The sequence below is a fragment of the Polypterus senegalus genome, chromosome 7 (genome assembly GCF_016835505.1).
Source record: "Polypterus senegalus isolate Bchr_013 chromosome 7, ASM1683550v1, whole genome shotgun sequence".
Taxonomy (NCBI): domain Eukaryota; kingdom Metazoa; phylum Chordata; class Cladistia; order Polypteriformes; family Polypteridae; genus Polypterus; species Polypterus senegalus.
Window position 1 is genome coordinate 50,163,485 of NC_053160.1, and position 25,268 is coordinate 50,188,752.

Below are 25,268 nucleotides of genomic sequence, written 5' to 3' on the forward strand. Positions count from 1 at the left end.
TGTTTTTGGAAGCTGTCCCAGTTAACTCTCAATTTGAGGTCCAAAATTGCTGTCCATGCAAGTAAAAACAGGCCATTATTAGGCTGAGAAAATAAAATAAACCCATCCGAGTCATAACTGAAACATCAGGAGTTGTCAAATCAACTATCTGGTACATTCGTAAAGAGAAGGAACGCTGGTAAGCTTAGCAACAACAGAAGGCCTGGAAAACCATGGAAAACAACTGTGCTGGATGATCGCAGAATTCTTTCCTGCCAATGGAAGTGGGTCACTGGTGTTAACTGACGATATGACTACTGACAATACAGGATGGTCCAGATCTAATTATGCAGATCCAGATCGTCTGGATGACTTTGATTTATACAGGGACAATTCCAGTTCAGCGTGAAGATGATTCTTCATGTTGTCACTTTGCACACTTCTCGATGGTCCGGGATTTTTTGGGTGATTTTCTATGTAATAAACTTAATAAGTTATAGTGTAATGAAAATTGCATAATTAGATCTCGACCACCCTATAGTTGCAAGATGATTTCTGAAGTGTACAGGGCTATCCTGTCTGCTCATATTCAGACAAATACTGCAAAACTGATAGGACGAAGCTTCACAGTACAGATGGACAATGGGCCAAAACATACTGTGACAGCAAACCAAGTGCATTTCAAGGGAAAGAAGTGGATTAATCTTCAGTGGCCAATTAAATCAACTGATCTCAACCCAATTAGACATGAATTTAACTTACTGAAGGCAAAACTAAAGGCAGAAAATCCAATGGACAAGCAGCACCTGAAGTTAGCTGCAGCAAAGCCCTGGCAAAGCATCAGTAGGGTGGAATCCCAGCACTTGGAGATTGCCAAGGTCTCCAGAGTTTGTATTTGTGATTTATGTTGGTTTGTCCAAATACTTTTGATCCCCTGAAAATGAAGGGACCGTGTACAAAAATATAACGACTGTCTTTTCTAAATGGCTTATTCAATGGTTTTCTTAAACATCTTAAATTAAAACTTCTACACTTCAATCACATCTTGAATGATTCACTTCAAATCCATTGTTGTGGCGCAAGGAGCCAAAATTATGAAAATTTGTATCACTGTCCAAATACTTATGGACCTAACTGTATTAATTCTCATGAATAAGAAAAATAATTGCTCATTAAATGTCTGCCATAGGGAAACCAATCATATTTGATATTTCTGGTTTGAAAAAAATAAGAGCATTATGAAAGAAGACAACAGTCTATATAAAGCGAGAATTGGTAGGAAAGACAAAAGCTGCAGCTACATGGTTCTTTTGGTTAAGAACTAGTGCTCTAAAACATACACACAAGGGAAAGTTTATTAGCTATATCTGGTCAATAATGCATACAACCTGCTTCTCCAAACAGCCAATAAAGTGGCTGCAACTCTAGCATGCAGATGAGGTAAAGTACTGTAGTTTAGTTACTGCCCAATTAAACATTACAGTAAGCAAGATGTGTGATCCAAGGTACTTAGACATTGGTATTATTGTTGGTATCAAACATGTTGACTCCATCAATTCACAATTACCTTCACTACAGACTGAAGAGTTCACAGTGAACAGTAAAATAAACAAAAACCTTCACTTAGTTGGTGGCCAAAAACTTGTTAATGAGACCAGTCAGAGGAAAATTGATTGACTCTTTCCAGTTAACAACTACTCATATAACAGCTCATATAACAGTGGTGTGCCTAAGGGCATCTCTGACAGTCCCTTGCACCAGATCTTTAAATGGATGGATTACAGCAGCAGAAGACTGCACTAGCTTCCAGTCATGTTAGCTAAGAACAGGAAGATAAGGCTACAGTGGAGAGGTGATTACTAAAACTGGATGAATGAGAATGGAAAAATGTTGCCTACTCTGAAGAATCTTTATTTCAATTGGAACATGCAGATGTTAGGATCAGGATCCATGGATGCATCCTGGCTTATGTCTGAGGTAAAGGCTGATGGTGGTAACTAGTGCTGTTGATAACAGTTTCTTAGGAAATATTAGGCCTTTTTTATCAGTTGTGAGTCATTTGAATGCCACAGCATACGGTATATAAGTATTGTTGCTTATTATGTGTCATAATGTAACCTTTTATGCCATAAAGCATAAATCTTCTAGAGCTAGTTCCATGAACATGACGGCAACAACAATTTACTCTAATAGCTAGTCCCTAGATATTAATCCAATACAGCAGTTCCAGAATGAGGTGAAATGACAGGTTTATAACCAGGATGGCTAGTGGTCACGAGAATCTTGTAAATATTTGCAGCTACGTAGTCGCATATGAAATTGATGGTAAAAATAGGCAATTTTTTTTTTCTTTTTATTTCACTTACTTCAACATTAAAGAGAGTTGACCTTTTTTATGCAATCACTTTTTTGGAGGTGAGTCACGAGAAATTTTTGAAACAAAAAAGATTTGCATTCTTTAAAAGGTTAACAGCTCCTGATTTAAGTGCATGTGCACTATTGGTAACATTTGGCAAGGTGAGAATGGCACATATTAAAGATGCACAACATCAAGTGGCAAAGCACAAGGAAATTGAGAGAAACAACTGGACAGTATACTTGGGTGTTTAATCAGGATGTCATTGCTTTGCTTCCAGGAGTTAGCCACCAGTGGACATAATGAGAGTGTAGTTTCTGTCAATAACGGCAACTTTAGAAAATTTAAAGAACTGTTTGCAAAGCTTTTGGAAAAAAAAGTTATATGACATAATCATCAATAATGGGCACCTATTTTTGCCAAAGTTGTGAACAATATAATGCCCCTGATGTTATATCCACATTTTCAGTGACACTAAAAACACAGAAACAAAAGTAGCCATTAATTTTGTGTCCTTGATGTAAAACATAATAAATCCTGTCCTGTGAAGTGCCCCTTCTCCCCTTTGTGAGCCACTGCACACTGAAAGGTCTGTGCATGTCACTGAATAGGAGTACAAGTTCACTCTTATTCAGCAGTTAAAAATAAGAGCCCTCCAGTGATATTTATACACCCCCTGGCAAAAATTAATTCTGGAATCACCACACTTTGAGGACATTCACCCAGCTTTTTTTTTTTTTACTTTGCATAAATAAGTCACAGATAAAACACAAAACAGTTTTTGTTTAATAGCTGAACATTCTGGCTTCATGAAACATACTTCAAACACATTCAATTAAATGGTTTTATAATGGCAATTAAATGGTTATAATGGCAATTGTTTTCAGGATTAAGTAGATGGACAAAATATGGAATCACTTAATGTTGATGAAAAAATATAAAATCAACAATTTAAAAAAAACACAATTTGTATTTTGTTGCAACACCTTGGGCTTTTTTGATGGCCTGGATTCTTTGCGACACAGACTTCACTAATAAGAAAACAATATTCTACATCAAGTTGGTTCTAACACTCTCAGATAGTAATTGAAAAGATCAGTTTTTCTGGTTGGAGTCTTGTTAGATACCAAATTTTTAAATTTCTGCCATATGTTTTCAGTTGGATTGAGATCTGAACTGTTTGCTGACCTTGTGATTGAGCTAAAATGCTTTTCCTGAAGAAATGCTTTAACATTCTTTGTTCTGTGGCAAGATGTATTACTGGTATCATCCTTAAAATTACTTAATGATTGTCAAACCTATTTTATTATCAATGGAATGAGAAAAATGTCCAACATTTCAATGAACACCTGTGCATTGACTGTTGAGTTAATGATTACCATCTCCTCTGGTCCTTTACCTAACATACCAAACCTGTATCATAAATGAGTGTGGAAATTCGCTTGTTTTCTTCAGGTAATCATCTTTACACGTTTCATTAGAACAGCACCAGACAAAGGTTATTGCCTTGGCCAATGCAGACTCATGATTCATCATTGAACATCTCTTTCATCCAATTATCCATACTCCGCAACTGCTTCTCTTTAGCCCACTGTAAACTTGTTTTCCTTTGATAAGGTGTTAGTGCTGGTTTTTGTTTGGCTGTTCTTTACGTAAATCCCATTTTATGCAGCCAATTTCTTATAGTTCTGTCACAAGCATAGACTCCTGTTTCCACCCATTTGTTTCTCCTTTGTTTTGTTGTGAATTTTCTAATATCAATGCATATTGTTTTGAGTTTTCTATTCTTACTCTTTGACGTCTTCCTTGGTCTAACCATATGTTTTCTTTTTATAACCTTTATACCTGAAATCAACATCTTTTCCCACATTCTGTGTTGGATTTCATTATTTAAGGAGTTTTATAATCCTTTCCACTGTTTCAAGCAACAACTGTCTTGATTGAGCCATATCCACAAGCTTGTTAAGATCTGTTAGCTAACTCTTTTAACTGCAGACTAATTAGCATTTTTAGACTTGTGCCAGTATTTGTTTTAGAAATGCAAATATCAAGGCCATTCCATAAGCATTCCATAAGCATTTGACAGCATTGAGAAATTTCATATTTTTTTAATTTAATTGGTCTGAAGAAAAATGCTAATAATTACAGTTTTTCTCGGTCGCTTTGATAAATTTCACACATCAGAAATGTCATTCTCCTCACTCTTAATGCAGTTGCGAAATCAGTACTTCCCCACACACACATTAGCATTTCTCGTTGTGTTTTTATAAACTGCCTTTGAGTCTACACATACTGTATTTCACTACTACATGGTGGTCATGCATTTCTTATTTGACTCTGACATAAAAACAGTTTGTATATTCAACAAGTCAGAATTACAGACCTCTCATTCACCTTGTTGCAGTCCTACATTGCATTAGTGTTTTCAATCATATTACTTTAAACTTATGTATGTATGAAACAGCAGGGCCAGTTACGTGCTCACAGAACCGGTTTGCTTGAAACAAATGAAACACATGTTCTCAGTCTTGTATCACAGGAGTATATCATGACACACAGTAAATTATACACAAGCATATATGGATGCTCAGGTTTCACCCAGTGCAGTGTTGAAAATGGAGCAGGAAACAGGTTTCATGCAGATGTGCTGCTACTGCTGATCATGGGGTAGTTCACAATATGGTATCCAATGAGCACTGCCTTTACTTCTTCGATGGGCTCTACAATACCCTAATTCCAGAGAATGACAAGGGAATTGTGAGAGCCAACATGCCATGTCATGTGGTGATTTGAGACAATGTAAGTTTTCAATACTCCTACCATATGAGAATGTGAGAATGGTGTTCCTGCCACCTAATTCACCATTCCTCCACCCATTTGAAAATTCAGTCCCATAATTAGATATGATTATTGGAAGCAAAAGATACTTGCTGTGAGCATATCACCTCAGGATTGTCAGGCCTGGGTGCTGCATACCAAACTGTGTCTCAGGAGGGAAGACATTAGGTGTGATGTAATGACAATGATGTGGCCTAATAGAGACAAGAGACTGGATGCACCTTGTGGGATTTCATATTTTGCACTTAGATTTATACAGGTATAAGCAAATATACATGCATATGTAGTGTAACTTTACTGTACTATAATTGGTGCTATGTTCTAAGTTTGACTGCATATATAAGGCAGAATCAAGCACAGGTCAAATGAGTGCTGAAAGAAATCCCTCAGTCCAAAAGTTTGTTTGAAAAGATTTAGTGACAATTCAAAGCAAACTGTCCACAAGTTTTTTACACATGTAGAATAAAAGGCCAAAAATAAAGGCGCAAAAATGTCTATTCTTTAAACACAAACCTCTGTTGTTTCTACACTTAAAGATACTTTACTTCACCTTCAGTACGCTTAGAACATAGGACACCGCTTGTTCAATACAGCACGTTAAAACCTCAATGCCTTACTCTTGGCAAGACAGGTCACTAACTGAGACTAATATATAGTCAGAGAGACAAGAAATAGAATATACCAATTCAATTTAGCTTGTGGGGGTTGTAAGAACCTCCCATAGACTATGTACCAATATATAGGCAAACATTTAATGACTTAAATAACCAGCAAATGGCCCTTACAGACCGACTCTGCATGTTTCAAAACATGTGGTTATATATTTTGGTGTATTTATTTAATGTATCTATATATATTTATTGGTGTAATTTTGGAAACTGTATAGCACTTTGGTCAGTTGTCTATAAATAAAACAGTCTAGACTCTTCTTGTGGCTTTTGGACAAATGAGTTAATGTTATGAGAAAGACCTTGACTGTTTTGAGAACTGCATTAAGCCTCTTGAGAATTACGTACGAGGTGTGGCAGAAAAGTAATGAGACTGATTTTTTATTTACCAAAGTTTTTATTTTTTTCAAACATCAATGTTATCCCCTGCAAAGTAGTTCCCTTGGGCAGCTACACACCGATGGAGACGTTGTTCTCACTGTTGGTAGCAGCGCTGGAAGTCTTCATCCGGTATGGTCTTCAGCATGTCCTTTACACTCTTTTGGATGTTTTCTAAAGTCCTGAAATGACGTCCTTTGAGTACATTTTTCAGTTTAGGAAAAGGAAAAAGTCACATGGACTGAGGTCAGGTGAATAAGGGGGTTGGGGAACCACAGGAATGCGTTTTTTCGAGTGTCCTTCTGCTCAATTGTGAGGTTTTTCGGCACCATTTTGGCACAGACCTTTCGCATGTGCAAATTTTCAGTCAAAATTTGATGAACGGTAAATCTGTTCAAATTTAATTGTTCACTCAACATTCTTAATGTTAAACGACGGTCTGATCTCACAAGAGTGTTCACACGTTCGATGTTTTCATTGGTTTTCGAAGTTGAAGGCCTCCCTGAAAAACGTGAGCTCGGGATAAAGAATGTTCCCCATAGGCCTGTTTTAACTTTTCAAACGTCACACTTGCCGATTTTCCAAGCTTAACACAAAATTTAATGGCACAACGTTGCTCCAAATTCCGCTGTTCCATTTTGCGTGACGCACAACCAAAAACACAACTTCGCTAGTAGCAGTCACAAAAATTACGTAGTTAACGGAAGGAGTTGAAACTCGCTCTGAGCTATGGGAGGGTACTGATACACGTGCTCTGTCAAGGACAACAGCGCAGCGTTGCCAGATCGCTTGCAGTGTTGCCAGTCTCATTACTTTTCTGCCACACTTCGTATTAACATGTAATCATTTGGCTGACGCTTTTATCCCAGGCGACTTAGAACATTTGAGATACAATTGCTTACATTTCTTTCTGTCTTTGTAACTGGAGCGCTGGCGGGCGAAATGACTTACTCAGGGTCACACAGTGTCAGAAGTGTCAACCCACAGCTTCTTGCTTAGAAGTCCAAAGCCTTAACCACTGTCGTTTCTGATATGTGAATTACATCAAGGCGATCAAGAATAACTGTATAATAATTACATTTTTTAAGTATGTTTTAGGATGCTAAAATGTTCAGCTATTAAACAAAAATTATTTTGTGTTAAATTTGCGACTTTACAAAAGTAAGAAAGCTAGGTGAACATCCTGTAAGTTTGGCGATTCCATATTGATTTTGCCAGGAGTTGTACTTTGCGTATTAAACGCGTAGTATAATAGATTAGATCTGAATTTACCTTACCAGGAAAGGCAGGACTGGCATCTTGTGACACCTGTTGCCATGGGGCGGACTGCGCGACAGGTGAAAACCAGGAAGAGAATTCGGAAAGCGTGAGCAGCAAACGGAGCACGACGCCAAAAGCACCAGTGCCCAAGTTAAAAAGTGCACAGAAGACTTCTCGATCAATGGAGAAGGGCATTTCGGTGCGCTATTCGAAACTCCAGGCCGAATGCGAGGAGAGCTGCGAAATCTACGAGTCCGAGCGCAGCGAGACTGTGCACGATGACGAAGCGAGCGTACGAGTGCACCTGTACGCGTGAGTATGACAGCGAGCCGCCGGCAGAGTGACAGCTCCGTGATCAAGCGTGCTTGTCTACAAAGCTTTAGTAGGAACAAAGAGGAGACATTCTTTTGTTTTTACACGACATTATAACACTGAAGGCTTACTAATGAGTGAATTTTCATTAACTGAATGTGTAAGGAAAAATAAAAATGACAGCTTGCTCCGAGGGAATTCGCAGTAGGGCCCGTAACACCTGTCTTTAGAGAATATGTGGGCTTCAAAACAAGCTAGTTTTACCGGCTAAAGCCGTTTCTGTGTTGCGTACGGTGAAGCAACCCGCAGTTTCATATTTGGATAAATGTAAATTAAAAGTGGGAGCCACGCTGTGTTAGTTAAAGGCTAAACACTAAAAAGTATGCAAAGTTAAAGCATAGACACTAGAAACTAAACAAGTGCAAGATGTAAAAAGACAGCACAAGTTTTGAAGGAGTTATGATTTTTTTTAAACTAAGTATAATGAATTGCAACATACAACAACAACTCCTAACCATGTGAAAGAATGATTTAAAACCTACTATCACATGATAATGGTGTTCCTGCCACCTAATTCACCAATTCCTCAACCCATTTGAAAGTCCTTCTCTGCGCAGAGATCACCAGCCCCATAATCAGAAATAATTATTGGAGTCAAAAGATATTTGCTGTGAGCACATCACCTCAGGCTTGTAGGGCCTGGGTGCAGCGGCACTATGTGTCAGTAGTACTAGGGTGTTGTACCGTGTTAGCCATTATGAAAATAAGAGAAAAACCAATTAAAATGACACCTTTTATTGGCTAACTAAAAGGATTACAATATGCATGCTTTCGAGGCAACACAGGCCCCTTCCTCAGGCAAGATGTAATCAGGGAATACATCGGGTGTGATATAATAACAAAGATGTGGCCTAGTAGAGAAGAGACACTGAATACCCCTTGTGGGATCTAATATTTTGCATTTTGATTTATCCAGGTGTATGTGTAGTGTAAATTAGCTGTACTATAATTGGTGCTGTGTTCTAAGTTTGACTGCATATTTTTTTGCCTATTTTTCCACTGCATAGTTTCATATTGATCATTTTGTCATGAATTTTTTTAAGCTAAGTATAATGACTTTGCAACCTTTGGTTCCAGAAGGAACACCCTTATCAAGTTATGTAAACATTAATCTGGAGGTAATGGAGAGAGAAGACAGCTTTGATTTAAACTGTATGTAGTGATAGCGATTGACTCATTCGAAAGAATATAATAGTTAATCTGTTACCAGCGCAAAGAAGTGGAACAAACTTTGTTGGCAATGTTTAGGAAGCCACCAGTAATAAACAACTTGTGTTATGCATACACTGCAAACTTCACAACAGCTCTCGTGTTAGTGGAGGCTTCCCTACTTTTTGCAAACTAAGAGATATTTTTACAAAGTTAAAAACATATTATGTGACATTCTGGGGTCTTTGTAGTAGAGTTGAGATATCAGCCTCAAGACCCTAGATGTGTTTCAGTCAAGCAGCTCAGTGGATGCATTAAGAGGATAAAGAAATTCCCTATAGGGGAACAAGCATTATGTTAGTTCTTGATTTGTTTTGCTTTTATTTTATTGTGTACGCAAACAGAGATAATTATAAAAAGCAACACTCATGTGGATTGTGCCTGAAATCCCATGGCCCCCAAGCCGGCCTCCTAAGCCTTAAATGCCTTCCTTTTAAAATTAACACATATTTCATGTTTACCAATCCATCCAGCAAGCCTGTGTGATAAGGATTGCAACCAGCGATTTGAAAGTGTATGGTTTCAAAGCATTAGACCAATGACAGCACCTGTTACAAGTTCTAACAGCAGCTGCCATTGGTCATATGGTTTGAAACCATACACTTTCAAATCACTAGTCACAATCCCGTCGTTGAAATGATGGAGGGTAGCTGGGTAGCAATGGAAGCGACTGGGTAGTGAGCTGAGCAGCAACACACTTTGATATAAAGCAGAAATTCCATTAACAAGTCAGGTGCATGCACAATGTTGACTGTGAAACAAAAGTGAATTTTCTCTTGAACTGGGACCTATCTTTTGCAATTTGTATGAACGTTATTGTATTTGTTGCCTGACGCATGAAAATGTTACCTAATACCTGAAAATGTGATATGGGGAGTGCTTTCATGGAACATAATAATAGTCTTGGAAGGCAACAATTAAAGTTCTGAACAAGATTAGGCAGATTTTGATAATGATGAAGGGACCTGAGTTGCCTCGAAAGCTTGCATATTGTAATCTTTTTAGTTACCCAATGAAATGTGTCATTTTGCTTGGCTTTTCTCTATAATGATGACAAAAATAGTTGGGCTGTAAAAAGAACTTCCTAACAAATATTTTATTTTTGCAGGGATTTAGATTTCATACAACTTATTGTTTCTGATGAAGTTAATGGACAAGAGTAATTTTCAGTTAGTTACTTAGAAAAATGAAGTTCAGAAGTTTCTTTCACCAGTTTAAGACATTTGTGGTTGAATGTCATAACAGTCATTTACTGTATAACTATAGCTTCAAATCTGTTTGGCAAGGAGTGTCATTAGCAGACAAAGGGAAAAATTAATAAAAGGAAATTTGTAAAAATTAAATGTCAGTCAGGCAGGATGACATGTGGCCATTACTTATACTGTGTATATGATAAATTAATAAATATTTACCTTGATCCTTCTTATGTAAATGACAGTAGTGTAGAATTAAAAAATCTTAAATATTTAATGAAAAACAAAATTGAATTCCTTAGGCAACATAATTATATGACATATGTAATATAATAATAAAGCCTAATACATTTTTACATACTGTACCATATTTAAACAAACAATATACAATATATTGAATATAACAACATTTGTTTCTATAGCACATTTTCATATATGTGATTCCGCTGAAAGTGCTTAATAAGATATCTTAAAAAAGCTACAAAAAAGAAAAACAAAGTAGAAATACATAAAGATAAGAATGAATACATACTAAAAATAATAGATAAGAATATATCAGTATGTTCTTACATAACAGAGATATACAAGTAGCATATATAAATTTGTTTTTAAATAAAAGTTTTAAAAAACTCCAGGGGCGAGCTGCTGAAGAAAAAACAAAACAATATCTGCATAGTTAGCAGCCTAACTGCTACTGGGTTTTCTACCTAACCTAAATGTACTAAAAGTGTTCCTTACTGTTTTTTAAGATTTGTCCAGGAAGATTTAATGCAGTGGATCTAATCGACAGTTGGGGTTTCTGCTTAGTGCAGTGGATCTAATCGACAGTTGGGGTTTCTGCTTAGATTCCTACATCACACATACTGTAGCGCCACCACAGCAAAACCAGAAACAGAGAGAAGTATAGGTTAATAGTGGTTGCAAATCCATGATTAATATGACATTTCTTTGCATGCATCTATTAGAAGTAGAACTAAAATACTGTACATCCAAGAAAAATCCCAATTAAAAAAGTGTTTTTTTTTAATGTTCCATGGTACTAATCTGGTATATACTGTATGTATTGGTAAAACATTCCAGATTTTTGGTACATAACAGCAAAAGGCCACCTCACCACCTTCCTTTATATTTAGCTCTTGAAATAATAAGCAAACTACTATTAGAAGATTTAAGGTTACAATTGAGAATGTAGGAGGATAGGCACTCCGTTATTGGATGGAACAAGATTATTTAGAGGTTTATGCACTATTTAATAAATGCAGGTATATTTATAGTTATGTAATATTTCATTCATTATTCACTCATGTTCTTTATTAGCCTTTAAATCATGAGAGCCTTATATTGATTTGCACATTTAAAGAAGTATAAAGGTTGGTAAACATCTAAAAATCTTTTGCATTATTTTGTTTAGACCCCTAATTTCATTTGGAGAAGGAAATAGAAGAAAAGAAGCTGTTCTTCGAATAGTGTCCTCTGTCGGACTATTGACTGTTGCACTAATTTTTGTATTTTACAAACTTAAATGTGGCACTCTGCGGCCTAATATGAATGACAACCATTACCATCAGCACTTAGAAAAATACAATTGTTCTAACTTAAAAAATATCAGTCTTAATAATAAGGATAAAGGACATAACCATGAAGATGGAGGAAGAGAAACGGATCATCAGCATGTTAAAAATGAAGAAGTGGACAATGAAGACAATGAGCATCATTCTCATCAAGGATTATATCACCATGGTGTATTAATTACTGATTCAGGTCAGTACTTTATCTTGAGGAATACAAAAATATCAGCATACTAATTACATGGGGAATGTTTGTTCATCTTTCGGATGCTAGTACAGTAATCCCTCGCTATATCGCGCTTCGACTTTCGCGGCTTCACTCTATCGCGGATTTTAAATGTAAGCATATCTAAATATATATCATGGATGTTTCGCTGGTTCGTGGATTTCTGCGGACAATGGGTCTTTTAATTTATGGTACATGCTTCCTCAGTTTGTTTGCCCAGTTTATTTCATACAAGGGAAGCTATTGGCGGATGGCTTAGAAGCTACCCAATCAGAGCATGTATTACATATTAACTAAAACTCCTCAATAATATGCCTCCCGCACGGTGCTTTTCTCTCTCTCTCACCCTCTCTGACATTCTCTGCACCTGACGGCGCTCCTTTGAAGAGAAGATATGTTTGCATTCTTTTAATTGTGAGAAAGAACTGCCATCTCTGTCTTGTCATGGAGCACAGTTTAAACTTTTGACTAAAGGGTGTTATTTCATGTCTAGAGGGCTCTAATAATGTTAACAGTGTGGGAGAGTTTATAAGGGCTTAAAATATATAAAAATAACCATACAAACATATGGTTTCTACTTCATGGATTTTCACCTATTGCGGGGGGGTCTGCAACGCAACCCCCACGATCGAGGAGGGATTACTGTATCTTAAACAACTGTCGGAGTAGTTAAAATTAAATATTTAGTTGTTTAATAATGCTTTCAAATTATAAGGCACCAATACTATATTGCATTCATTTTTCTGCAAGGCATGGAGTAACAGTATTCATTTTAATATATAAAAAACTTTATTTAATAGTCAATGAGACATTTTGGGGTTAGGTTTCATAGTTTTTTAATATCAGATAATAGCAATAAGAGTTGCATCATGTTGACTAAGATCACTGCATGCTATATAAATGCCCTTATTTTCTGTTGGGGCAAACTTCTAAAGACACTGCTCTCTGAGAACACTTTCTTGCCAATGACAGGCCTACTAAATACTGAGCATACAATAAACTGTGCACGAGCAGCTCAAACATTTTTATAATGATCATTATTAATATTTCTTTCACATGGCACCACTTTCAATATACAACTCACTCTTTTTCTCTCTCTTTTCTTATTAATTAAGAAGATTAAGGTGTTGAACATTGCTGCATTACTGATCCTGGAACCTGTGTGTCAGTCCTTGTTAGTCACTGTCAGTGTTTGTAGTTTTTTGCATGAGATTTTTCATGTGCTTTGGTTTCATAGTACATCACAAAAATGTGTATGTTATAGTATTTGGCAACTATAAATTGGACAAGTATACAATAAGTGAATTTGTGTGCATGGATGAGTGTGCCCAGCAATCCAAGGATGGTTCCTGAATTCCTGAGCCCAGTGTTGCACTATCCACGTGCAAAAGACAGTGAAGAATAATTTAGTGAATATTTTTGTTTTGCAGTCATATTTATGTAATATTATTATAACGGTAGTTACATTAGTAAATGCAAAGAAAAATATTGATGTGCTGTAACTTAAGGAATTATTGTAAAATTTAAACTCATTCTTAATATATTTTATTCAAAGAAATTTGTACTGGAGTTGGAAAAGATATTCTTCAGGCAGGAGGAAATTCAGTTGATGTTGGAGTAGCTGTCTTGCTGTGTCTTGGAGTTGTTCATCCCCATATTGCTGGAGCAGGTAATGAAATACCTGATTTGCCACTCTTTAGATTTATTTTAGTGTGAACCACTGATAGTATTAATTTTGATTATAGTAGTTAAATATGCTATTTTGACATTTTGTTTCAGTTATTTCATTTCAGCAGTATATTTTGAACGATGTTTATGCTGTTATACATGTTTACATTACAGGTTTTAAAATTGCATATTCAGCAACTGTTGATATTGTCTTCTAAATTTGTCTGAGGGAGTTTTTCTCAGTTCAGGTCAGATCAGGTTGGGGGGCATGCAGTGGTACAGTGCCACACCCCACATACAACGAAACACCTCAGGATCTTGTTTGGCAACTCCCCAGGCAGACATGTGGCCCAGTTCCACCCCCCAGAAATGACAATCTACAGTATTTGCTGCAGCCAAGTGTTATGTTGGCGTCCTCTTGACCTGGTCCAGCTGCTTGAGTTGTCAACAATGAGGATCCTATGAGCCGGATCAACCTCGAAGAATTGTGCCACATAGCTGTAGTGCTGTAACTGACATGCCCTTAAGATGCAGTTAATGTGCCTCATTAGGGACTCCGTGAGCAGCCACTCATTCCACACAAAGTCAAATCAGCTTTACCCAAGGATTCTATGAAAAGACACAGTACCAAAGGAGTCTGGTCTTTATTTTTCTCCTGGCAGTTTACTTCACTATTCCAAACTAACCCTTTGTGAATGTGAATGTTATCTGGTGAGAGACAGAAACTCTCTTCACGGGTGCTTTTCCCCTTGAACTACAATCTTTCAAGGATGAGTTTAGGTCACCCACAATCCTGAATCAAATTGATCAGATACAGATTACAGGTTGCAGACCTGGAGCCTCATGCATAACGCCGTGCGTAGAATTCGCACTATAACATGACGTAAGCACAAAAGCCGAAATGTGGTTACGCACAGAAGAATCCAGATGCATAAATCTTCTCCCACTTCCGCGTTCTTCCACTCCATAAATCCCGATCAGCATGAAAAGTAACGCACGTGCACGCACCTTTTGTCCCACCCCGTCTCCTCCCAGAATTACGTCTCTTTGAATATGCAAATCAATATAAATAGCCCTTAAGCTCAACATTCTGTGAAAAGGCAATGGCAAAAGCAAGAGGGAAAATATAAAAATTTCAGCAAATACCAAATGGAGGCAAAGAAAAACGTACTATTTGTTGGTTTAAACAGTGGTATAATCAACAAAAGGAAGTTGATCGAGTGACATAGCGTGTTGGAGAAATTTAAGCTCAAGTTCACAAAGTCGCACAGTGTCCGACATAAAAAAGAAGTTGTCATGTATAAAAGTCACCGTGAAAAGGCGAGACGTAGCCTACCATCTGAGTGTCATATGAAAGCTTATTAGGGTACAGAGAAAAAAAAGGCACACAGTAGGAAAAAAGCACGAAGTGTTAACTTCAATCTCGAAATTTCCACTTTAATCACATAGTTTATTTTTCCATTAAAGTAGAACATCATAAACTTCATCTTAAAATCGTTTAATTTACTAGTTTCTCAAATCCCATCGTAACTAAAGTATCACGTTAAATGCTTTGTTTTGTATTTGATCTTTTGCTCTATGTGTGTAAATCACTAAGTGCTTCCGCTTTCTCTTTCTCCGACTGGACACAGAATCCATTACATTCGTGATATTACAGCTCTCTGAATAATTAAAATACTGAGATGTATACGTGATATCTTTTTCATGATGATAGGAGTTAAAACATGTCATTAAACAGGGGAACACAGTGCTGGGTTGTGTGCGACCTTCGATGAAATTATTGTAGCAGTACTGTCTCTTTCAAACATACTAATCTCCAATTCCTGTCCTTACTTTTCTTTCTCCAAATACCTAATCGCCACACAATCAACTTTGTAATAGACGTTAAGCCATCTGTAAGCATACAACAACGATTCTTCAAAACTTTTAAGGAACACTGAAATATCTATGTAATACATGTTTAATTATTCTATCCATCTATCCTTCCAGTGTCACGTTAGCCCCAGAAAGAATACAGCACAAGGTAGGATCAATCCGTGAACTAGCTAGCGCTGCGGAACCGTGTCCTCACATGTTTCATTATTAACAATACAGATTATTTAAATGAAGTTAAAGTTTTATCTATTTAATATAATCAACATATTTTGCTGCATTTCATTCTAAAAATGATATCGTCATCATATGTAAATATGCGCTTTATAAAGTGGCACAGGTTGTGCAATATTATAACTGTAGTCCAGGTTTACAGTGAGGTGATTGTACTTATAAGTACAAACAGTTCTACAAGGAGCACTTGATGGACTGATTGACTGTTTAAAGTTCTTGGGATGACACTGTTTCTGTACCCCGAGGTCCGTACAGGAAAGTCTCTGAAGCATTTTGCCGTGGCTGAGGCAGCATGTGCTTAAAGCTGTATACCGATAATTCTCTTTCCGATCAGCTGCTGCTGTGATTCCCCACTCAGATACAGTGATATAAATACTCTGAGTGGTGCAGTGAGAGTAATATGGAAAAAGATGATCCGCTGTGGCAACACCTAACGGGAGCAGCTGAAAGAAGGAAAAAAAGGTGCAGTGAGAGTAACAACGCTAAAGCAGTTATGGTATTTGGAATACTATGGCTATTCCTTGGACCATTATATTGTTACAAGTTAATTACAATCAGATGCATTACACTAATCTATACTAATAAAAGGCAAAGCCCTCACTGACTGACTGACTGACTGACTGACTCATCACCAATTCTCCAACTTCCCGTGTAGGTAGAAGGCTAAAATTTGGCAGGCTCATTCCTTACAGCTTACTTACAAAAGTTGGGCAGGTTTCATTTCGAAATTCTACGCGTAATGGTCATAACTGGAACCTATTTTTCTACATATACTGTAATGGACTTCAACTAGATGGCCGTGGGGGGCGGAGTTGCGTCTGACATCATCACGCCTTCCACGTAATCATGTGAAATGACTCTGAACGCAGTACATAGAAAAGAAGGAAGAGCTCCAAAGAGCGCTGAACAGAAAATGCCATTTCACAATTGAGAAGGCAGCAAAAGATTATGAAGCGAGTGATGCATACAAGCATATTCATACGTGCAGCTATGCAGAAACAAAGCACGGTGTGAACCGTAAGTTTAAATTAAGTTTATAGACACACTCCCGCTGCCGTTTGTCATGCCTACGACGAATGTGGTATTCGCGAGATACAAGTTTAATAAAAAGACATGAGGTATAAACGAGACTTTGGATCACTTTGTAACAGAGTTAAAATTGCTGTAGCAAGAAACTTTTAAGTGCCGCGTCTTAGCTAACATTAAATAAACCCGTTGACATCGCGAGATCGCACGAGCACAGCTGAGAAGCTTCGATGCATGTACTCCGAGCAGCTCACGTCAACTGACTTTGCAGGACTGGAAAAGATTAAATTAAGTTCATACACACGCTACTGCTAAATGTTCGCAGGCAATTTCCACAACTTAATCCCGGGAATGCCTGTTGAACATCTTACATTGACGAGTACCGATTTGGGTGGTGAACACTTCGATGAATGAAACCTGTTATCTTTACAACGGTTGACAAACACGGAATATAACTTGAACACAACACATCCTCCAAATACAAAACTGATTGCAAGAAATAATGATAATCAAATCCTTGATGACAGCAACACCCATAACGGTCACAAAACTATTACATTCACAATCATGTTACGTTATTTTTAAAATGTTTCCTTTTCTTAGCACAAGCACAGCTGAGAAGCTTCGATGCATGTACTCCATAACGTGTTAAAAAAAATAATGCATTTAATCACACTTTCAATTCCAAGCAAAGGGGAACTTTTGTCAATGGATGATTTCCTGGTACATCGATTACATTGATGCACACATCAGAGCTACAAAAATGTTAGAGTCGGAATAAAGAGCGTTCCTACGGCTGATCGGAGAAAAATTTCATTTCAAAAGACTACCCGACGGAAGCCTTGATAAAAGCATGGTTTTGTGCACACTGAAAAGCAAGCAAAATTAGATGCATTACAGAAAGTGGACTTTGTGGCTCTTACTGGGGATCATTGGACTTCCGTGACCATTAGTAATTCTAATTACATCTAATTACAAAATGTTCAATGATCACACTGTTTAGCCTAATGTACAAAATAATTTTGGCTAAGGTTACTCAGAGTTTAAAGATGAAGCTGGTCAAATTACCTTTTATGTTTCTGACTTATTTTTTTAAGAAGAAAAACTGCACTTTATGTTGAAATTTTGGTTATTATTATTTAAAGACAATACCATTCTGAAAATGTACTTAAAGTACTTAAAATACCACTTTATTTTTAAGTCTGCCCAATTTTAGCCAGGGATGATATTTTTGTTTCTGTTTTGAATTGGAATGCAGTTTAAAAGCATTTTTTTTTCAGAAATTAAAAGAGCTTGAGTTTACAATATTCATGTCCATGTCTATTATTTGATTCTGTCGCCCACTAAAACCCTTTTAAATTAAAAAAACATTCGCGATTTGGGGCAAATTTTCATGTGTGATTACATACGATTAATCAAGATTAATTATTACACAGCCTCTAATTAATTAGATTAATTTTTTTAACCGAGTCCCACCCCTAATATATATATGTAAATATATATATGTAGATTTGTATATATATATATATGTGTATATACAATATATTTTTAGATATGTATATATGTGTGTGTATATATGTATATATATGTCTATATTTGTATATGTGTATATATATGTACAGGTATATATGTATGTATATGTATATATATATACAGTATATATATAATGTGTATATATGTTTATATGTGTGTGTGTGTGTGTATATATATATATATATATATATATGCCAGCAACACTCATAACAATGACAACACAATTAACATTGTCAATCATGTTACGTTATTATTAAAATGTTTCCTTTTCTTTTTCATTACTTCTTTAACACACTACTTCTCCGCTGCGAAGCGCGGGTATTTTGGTAGTAAACAATATGCGGTTAGTTTCAGTGTATTTATAAAGCCACGTCAGGAAAATAAAAAGTAACCACACAGGAACAGTAGCACATGCTTTGACGCTGGTTGCCACCAGTCTGCAAAACGGAGTGGAGAACTTGCGTACGACAGGGTATGAGGTATGGTGGAAATGTGCGTGGTTTTATGCCAAGTGTAGGTTTTATACATCGCGATTTGAACGTGGAAACATTCTTACGCAACATTTCTGTGCGTACACACCATTTATACATGAGACCACTGGTCTTGTAAATTTGTAAGAATTACTGTGCCATTTCAAGGTTGTTTGGGCTGCACTGGACTTCATGAGAATGCAGGGCTTTAGAAATTTTAAGTAATGTGACTACATTGCTTCATAAAACCACCAGGTAGATCAGCAAAAGGATCAAAAGGCACATGAACATTCACAAGAAAAACAACCAATTTACATGTAAATCTTGATCAAAGAGCAGCAACAATATTTTTCACCTGTAGAATTAAATTTGTACACTATTTATACTTTTATTGACCTTAATGTGTTATTAAGCTAGTTTGTGAGCATGTTTTTTGTTTTTCAGGCTTACATCCAATTAGAGAAAATCCTAAGTAAACTTTGTTATTTAGAAATAACACCACTAATAATAATGTAATTTATTTAAATGTTTTCTAGATGCCTAGATAAGGACACATTGCAGGATAAAACCATACACTACATAACCATTTTAGTAGCAACAATGTGGCTAAATGCAAAGTGGTGTTCCATTGTCTTCATCAATATTTTATGCAGGCCTTTAACACTGTGATACACAGCACAGATAGTATAGCTGTGAGCCAGTCTACTAACACAGTAAAACAACAGTATTAATTCTTTGCATTTGTATAGCACTTTTCTCACTTTTCAAAGCACTCAACAATTGCAGGTTAAGGGCCCTGCTCAAGGACCCAACAAAGCAGAGCCCCTTTTGGCATTTACAGGATTCGAACCGGCAACCTTACGATTGCCAACGCAGATCCCTAGCCTCAGAGCCACCACTCCACAGGTAGTTCAAAGGCTGATCAAAGCATTACCTTTAGTTTTCTTTTATGCATTCTGGCAAATCATTTACACAGCAAACATTATGGAAATTGAAAAGGACACTGATTAGTATGGGAGCTGTGAACCACAAAGTAAATTAAAAATATAAGAAACCTGCCATTTAGTACAGATGATCCTGAATGTACAACTTTGCAAAGTTAGGGCACTTTGTTTTTTTGTCACTTCCATCCTAATAAAAGCATTAGGAAAGCATTGGGCCAAGGGGTGTGGAGAACAGCAGTATGGGCTGCAGGTCAGAAATCAGCAACAGGATGGATAACCAGCCTGTCACTTGACTCACACATGCATTCACAAGGTTCCACTTTAAAGTTAACAGTCAGGCTAACAAGGACATCATTTGAAATGGGGGGTGGGCGGTGAGAAACTCACAATGAAATTTTTTATGATTAAAACATGAGCATTACTTTCATTTCAAAATTCAAAGTCTCTTAATTGTGATATGCCTTCTCTTTTGCAGGTAAATAATATTTCATTAAAGGCACCTGGATGCATTGTAACTGATTTTTTTTAAAATAGTAAATTCTACTGTGCATTTGCTTCTTTAAAGGATAAGTTTGGTATTTTTCAAGTCAAAGTTATTTTTTCATAATCATGGTATATATTAATTTGCCAAATGGAATTGTCCTCTAAAGTGAAACAGTTTTTATAAAGGCACTTCACTTTACTGCTCTTCTCACTCTACAGAAACCTTTCAGTCGCAGGTGTATGTAGCAAATCCATTTCACCTTGAAAACTCCTCTTTTGATGCTGTTATAATGGATATTATCGATTTTTTTTTTTTCTGGGGAGAATTGTTGTTTCAGTTCTGTAGACAGCTAGACTATAAGCACATAAACAAATGTCATACTAACAATTTTTCAGTCTTTAATTACATGTAATTACATATAATAAAGAACATCATCAACAGCTCTTATTTGAAAACTCATAAATGATACTGAGTTAGAGCAGTTCTCCAAGTAGGACTTGGGATACATTTGTAAGTAACTTTAGAAAAAAAATCATTTTGCAGCTTTTTTTTTTTTTTTTAAAGTGATGCACATAGTTGTTGAGTTCCAGGGGGCAAGTTTCTCATCCAATTACATAATTGATTACATAATAGATGTTAATATGTTATATTTTCCACCTTATAGTTAATCTTATACTACTACAAGATTATGGTGTAAGTCTAATGATATTAAAAATGAAAAAATGCACTTATATCATCATTCATTTTATAACCTACTTATTCAGTTCAGGGCCATGGGAAGCCAATGTCTATCCAGTTAGCAGTGGTTCTCTGAATTTTGCACCGGTCCACAGTTAAGATATTTTCATACAGTCACACTTTTTCACAGCTGGCTAGCTTAGGGCTGTCAATAATCCTAGCATGTGAGAAGAAAATCAGAGTACTAGGACTCAAGATCTGTAGAGCAACAGTACTAACCACTTTGCCACTATGCTATATCAGACAGAGGAAAATACCTTTCATTAAGCTGCATAATCATTTATTTTTTATCTTCTAAATTTAAACCTATTTGCAGTGAAATGATCATTTATTTCTGAAACCATACAAGTACAATTTTGCAGAATTATTCTTTTGTGTCTTAGCAAGCCACAAAACGAGGCAGTGTATATTGAATGTATTTTTTCTTTTCTCAGTGTAAAAGAATGTGTGAAATTGTATTGCTCATGTTGCTGTGCCTATGGAAGCAAGGAAAAAATAGTTTTGAATGCATTTGCCTTTTATTTATCTTTTTATGCAGGGAAATGTTATATGTATATCCTGCCTTCATGAAAAACAGTAACCTTTTCCTTTCATTGTTATGTAATTTATGTGATTTCTCAACTTTATTTATAGATACATTTTTGCCTTGTCTCTCTTAAAAAGCGAGTGAGAGAGAAAAAGGAAAAAATATTTTCTTTTTACTTTCTTTCCTTTCTTTGTTACTTTTTATTGTTTTGTGTGTCTGTTATTTTTCTTGACACTCCTCTCCTAAGGCCTTCTCACAGTAATGATCCAAATAGCACTAATGATTGTCTAAAATATGACACCTGCCACAGCCCAGAGTGGCACACAATGAACTCCTTAGACAGTGGACAGTGTTGCAGTGGGATTGAATTATGATCTTGCAAACATAAATTCCTGCATAAATAACATGTTGTCAATATCTCAGAATATTGTAGCTATTCTAGTGTTTCAGTTCTTGTAAAAAAGCACAAATATAGTTTTTTTTAATTTGTGATTTAATTTATAGCTTTGTGTTCTTGGAATGAATGGATGCATGCATGGCTGAACTGAATGAATGAATGTTAGTATTAGGCTTGTTTTATTGACTGTGTATGGCATTAATTTACTTTCAAAGAACTCAAAAAATCATTGAAGTCAGTTTGATTCTTAACACAATACTCAAGAATTGTACATATGAGTTATATTACACACAACAATCACTTTTGAAATGTATGTAGTATGCAAATATTCCAGTCATATTTATTGTGTATTTTCTTTTTATGTAATACCTCAAATAAAAATATTTGACTTTAATCAATTTTTGCAATGCTATTAACAGTATGCCACATTACATGGTACTTTACACATTTAACAATATTACAATAAAAATGAACAGTATTATTTAAAGAATGCAGCAGATTCAACAAATGTGCCACTGGCAAGACCTTTGAAATATAACTGATACTAATAGTATATAACTGATACTATTTTAAAAAACAAGTATCAAACAAAAATATACAAATCAAGGATACCTACAGTAAATAGCTATAAAACTAGATATAAAGGAATAGTAAATGACATAGCATAGTTATTTACCAAATAAATTAAATAACAAAATGAGGTGTACAGATATACCACATATAGGGTTCTAAAAGTACAAAGGTCGTTCAAAAAGGTTTTTTTTAAGTATGTTTATTAAGAATTTCAAAAACAAATGACATCACTTTTCTACATAGACACCTTCATTTGCGATGCAATTTTCGCAGCATCGTACCAACATTTTAATGCCCAATTACTGCTACTCTCACCTTCACCATTTCAATGAAAATATAAAAGTGCAGAATCTTTTAGAACATCCTTCATACAAAACAGTGGGCAGAGTAAAAGAACATACTTATTTATGTGCTGCATAAAATATTAAAGTTTATCATTTAAAATTGGTATTTTATAGTAAAAACAGTATAGTTTGAATAAATGTTAGGGACAGAGGTGACTTCTAAATGAAAAAGTAGTAATTAAAAAGCCTGAGGGCAGTTGGATCTTCCTGTAGATCTGAATGGCTTAACAGATTTCATGTCACAAACAGACCTAGAAAGATTGTTCTAGAAAATGTGGCCACAAAGGTGAATGATCATAGGATGGGAGGGGGCTTAACAGAGTTTTGGAACATTAAAACATAAGAAAAAGTTTGAATAGAACTGGTCAGTCAGCCCAACCTGGTTCATCAGTTTTAATTCATTGAAATCTTTCAAGAAACTGTCAAAACCATCAAGTTTAAATATCCCCAATTTAGTGCTATGTATCCTCTTTGTCTCTGAATTGTCTAAACTCAAAAGATTTAACTCCTTCAGCTTTACTGTTAATACACACTGTGCAGTCCTTTAATTGGTTCAGCCTTTTTTTAGTGCTGTTATATTTTTGTAGTGTGTTTATCAATGAGACTAAACCCTTACTATGCCATTATCACCTTAAGTTAGAAGTGTAACGTTTAATGTAGTGGCATAAAGAAAAGTAGTTAAGTATTTAAGATTTCATAGATGCTAATTATTGTTCAATTATTTTTATTCAGGTGGTGGTTTTTCCGCTGTTTTTTATAACAAGACTACAGGAATTGCAAAGGCAATAGAAACTGCTTCGACAAACTCTGTTTTTTCCAGATTTGGGTTTCCATTAGTACTTCAAGGATTAAAACTAATGCACAAAGAATTTGGGACCTTAGAATGGGCACCACTATTTCACAGTGCTGTAAAACTATCAGGAGAAGGTTTTCCTGTTGATGCTATTCTGGCTAAGGCTTTAGAAGACAGCAAAGAACATATACAAAATTCAGATTTATGCCACCTATTTTGTGATGAAAACGGTGAAGTCAAAACTGAAAACAGTACAATTATTAACAAGAAGCTCTCTGAATTCTTGCATAATGCCAGTACACTAATGACTGATAGCTTTTATTTTCCTGAAACACTCCTGAAAAAATTAGCAGAAGGACTTCCAAGCTCTGAGGCAACATTTTTTTTAAATAATGTAAATAATAGCTTGGCATTAATCAAAGATCCATATATCCTACAAAATGAGAAATATACACTTTTTTTGCATTCCTCCCAAAACTCAAGAAGGGTAATATCAGAAATGCTAAAGATAACAAATGTCCATAATATTTCCATCCAGTCAACAGTAGACATCAAAAACATTGCATCCTCTTATGTTATTTTTTTTAATTCAGCGGAAGAAATTTATAAATCACTTTTAAATGACAATGTTAGTGATGAACATTTTACACACATGGGGCTAAAAACATTTGGCAGCAATATAGGAATATTAGACAGAAATGGCAATACATTAGTAATTACAGCATCAATGAACAGTTCATTTGGCTCTAAAATCCTGTCATCATCAACTGGAATAATTTTTAACGATTTCATTGAAGTTTCAAATACTATTCCATTGTTTTGGGCTTGTCCTTCTGTATTACAGGTGCATAATACAGATGAGACTATAGGCATGGCAGCAATTGGTGATACTTTCGTTCCACTTCTTATTGCTCAAATTATTATTAAGAAAATTTATTTTGAAAAGTCTCCTGAAGATATCGTAAGAAGCTCATTCATTCATGTGGATGTGGATTTTAACAGAACTTTAACGGAATATGTTTCAGGAATATCAGATAATTCACCCCTTTTTAAATCTTTAAGAGAAGATGAATCACGACCAAATGTAAAGATTAAAAATGAATCTGAGTTCTCATTTTTTCTTTTGGATGCACATGCAAGTCATTTTAGTGCCTATGGAAATATATTGACATACCCTGATGGATACTAATAGAAATTAATTATGGATTTTATCAGCATAATGATATGAATGAACTTACATATCTGTAGTCTTGCACTGATTTTTTTATATTGGCACTGATAAGTCTGTAACCTGTATTTAATATGACAAGCAATAAAGACTTGAGAATTTCCTATGCTCCTTTAAAAAAATATAAGAAAGATTTATAATGTATTTATTTTACCTTGTATTATTATTTGTAGAGAATTCTGTTTTATCTTGGTAACTTTATACCTGAAATTTTGTGTCATTTTTAATTTTTTACCTTGGTTTCCCAGACTGAGAAACCTAGAACAACTGGTTTTCTATAATGTGCTGCACTGTTCAGAATACCTTGCATGACTTTTAAAGACTTTTAATAAACTCAGTAAGCATACTAGCTTGTACAGAACTTACCTTTTCAGAGTAGCTTAGTCCATAA

At 35.6% G+C, this 25,268-nt stretch overlaps 1 protein-coding gene across 1 annotated transcript; it reads left to right on the forward strand.

Annotated features, from left to right (window-relative positions):
- Positions 1 to 7,556: 7,556 nt before the first annotated feature.
- Positions 7,557 to 24,980, forward strand: si:ch73-337l15.2 (glutathione hydrolase 6). The gene is made up of 4 exons (XM_039758603.1): positions 7,557 to 7,791; positions 11,665 to 12,014; positions 13,603 to 13,716; positions 23,589 to 24,980. Exons 1-4 carry the CDS (start codon positions 7,661 to 7,663, stop codon positions 24,836 to 24,838), a joined length of 1,845 nt encoding a protein of 614 aa, XP_039614537.1. The 5' UTR covers positions 7,557 to 7,660; the 3' UTR covers positions 24,839 to 24,980.
- The last annotated feature ends 288 nt before the right edge of the window (positions 24,981 to 25,268 follow it).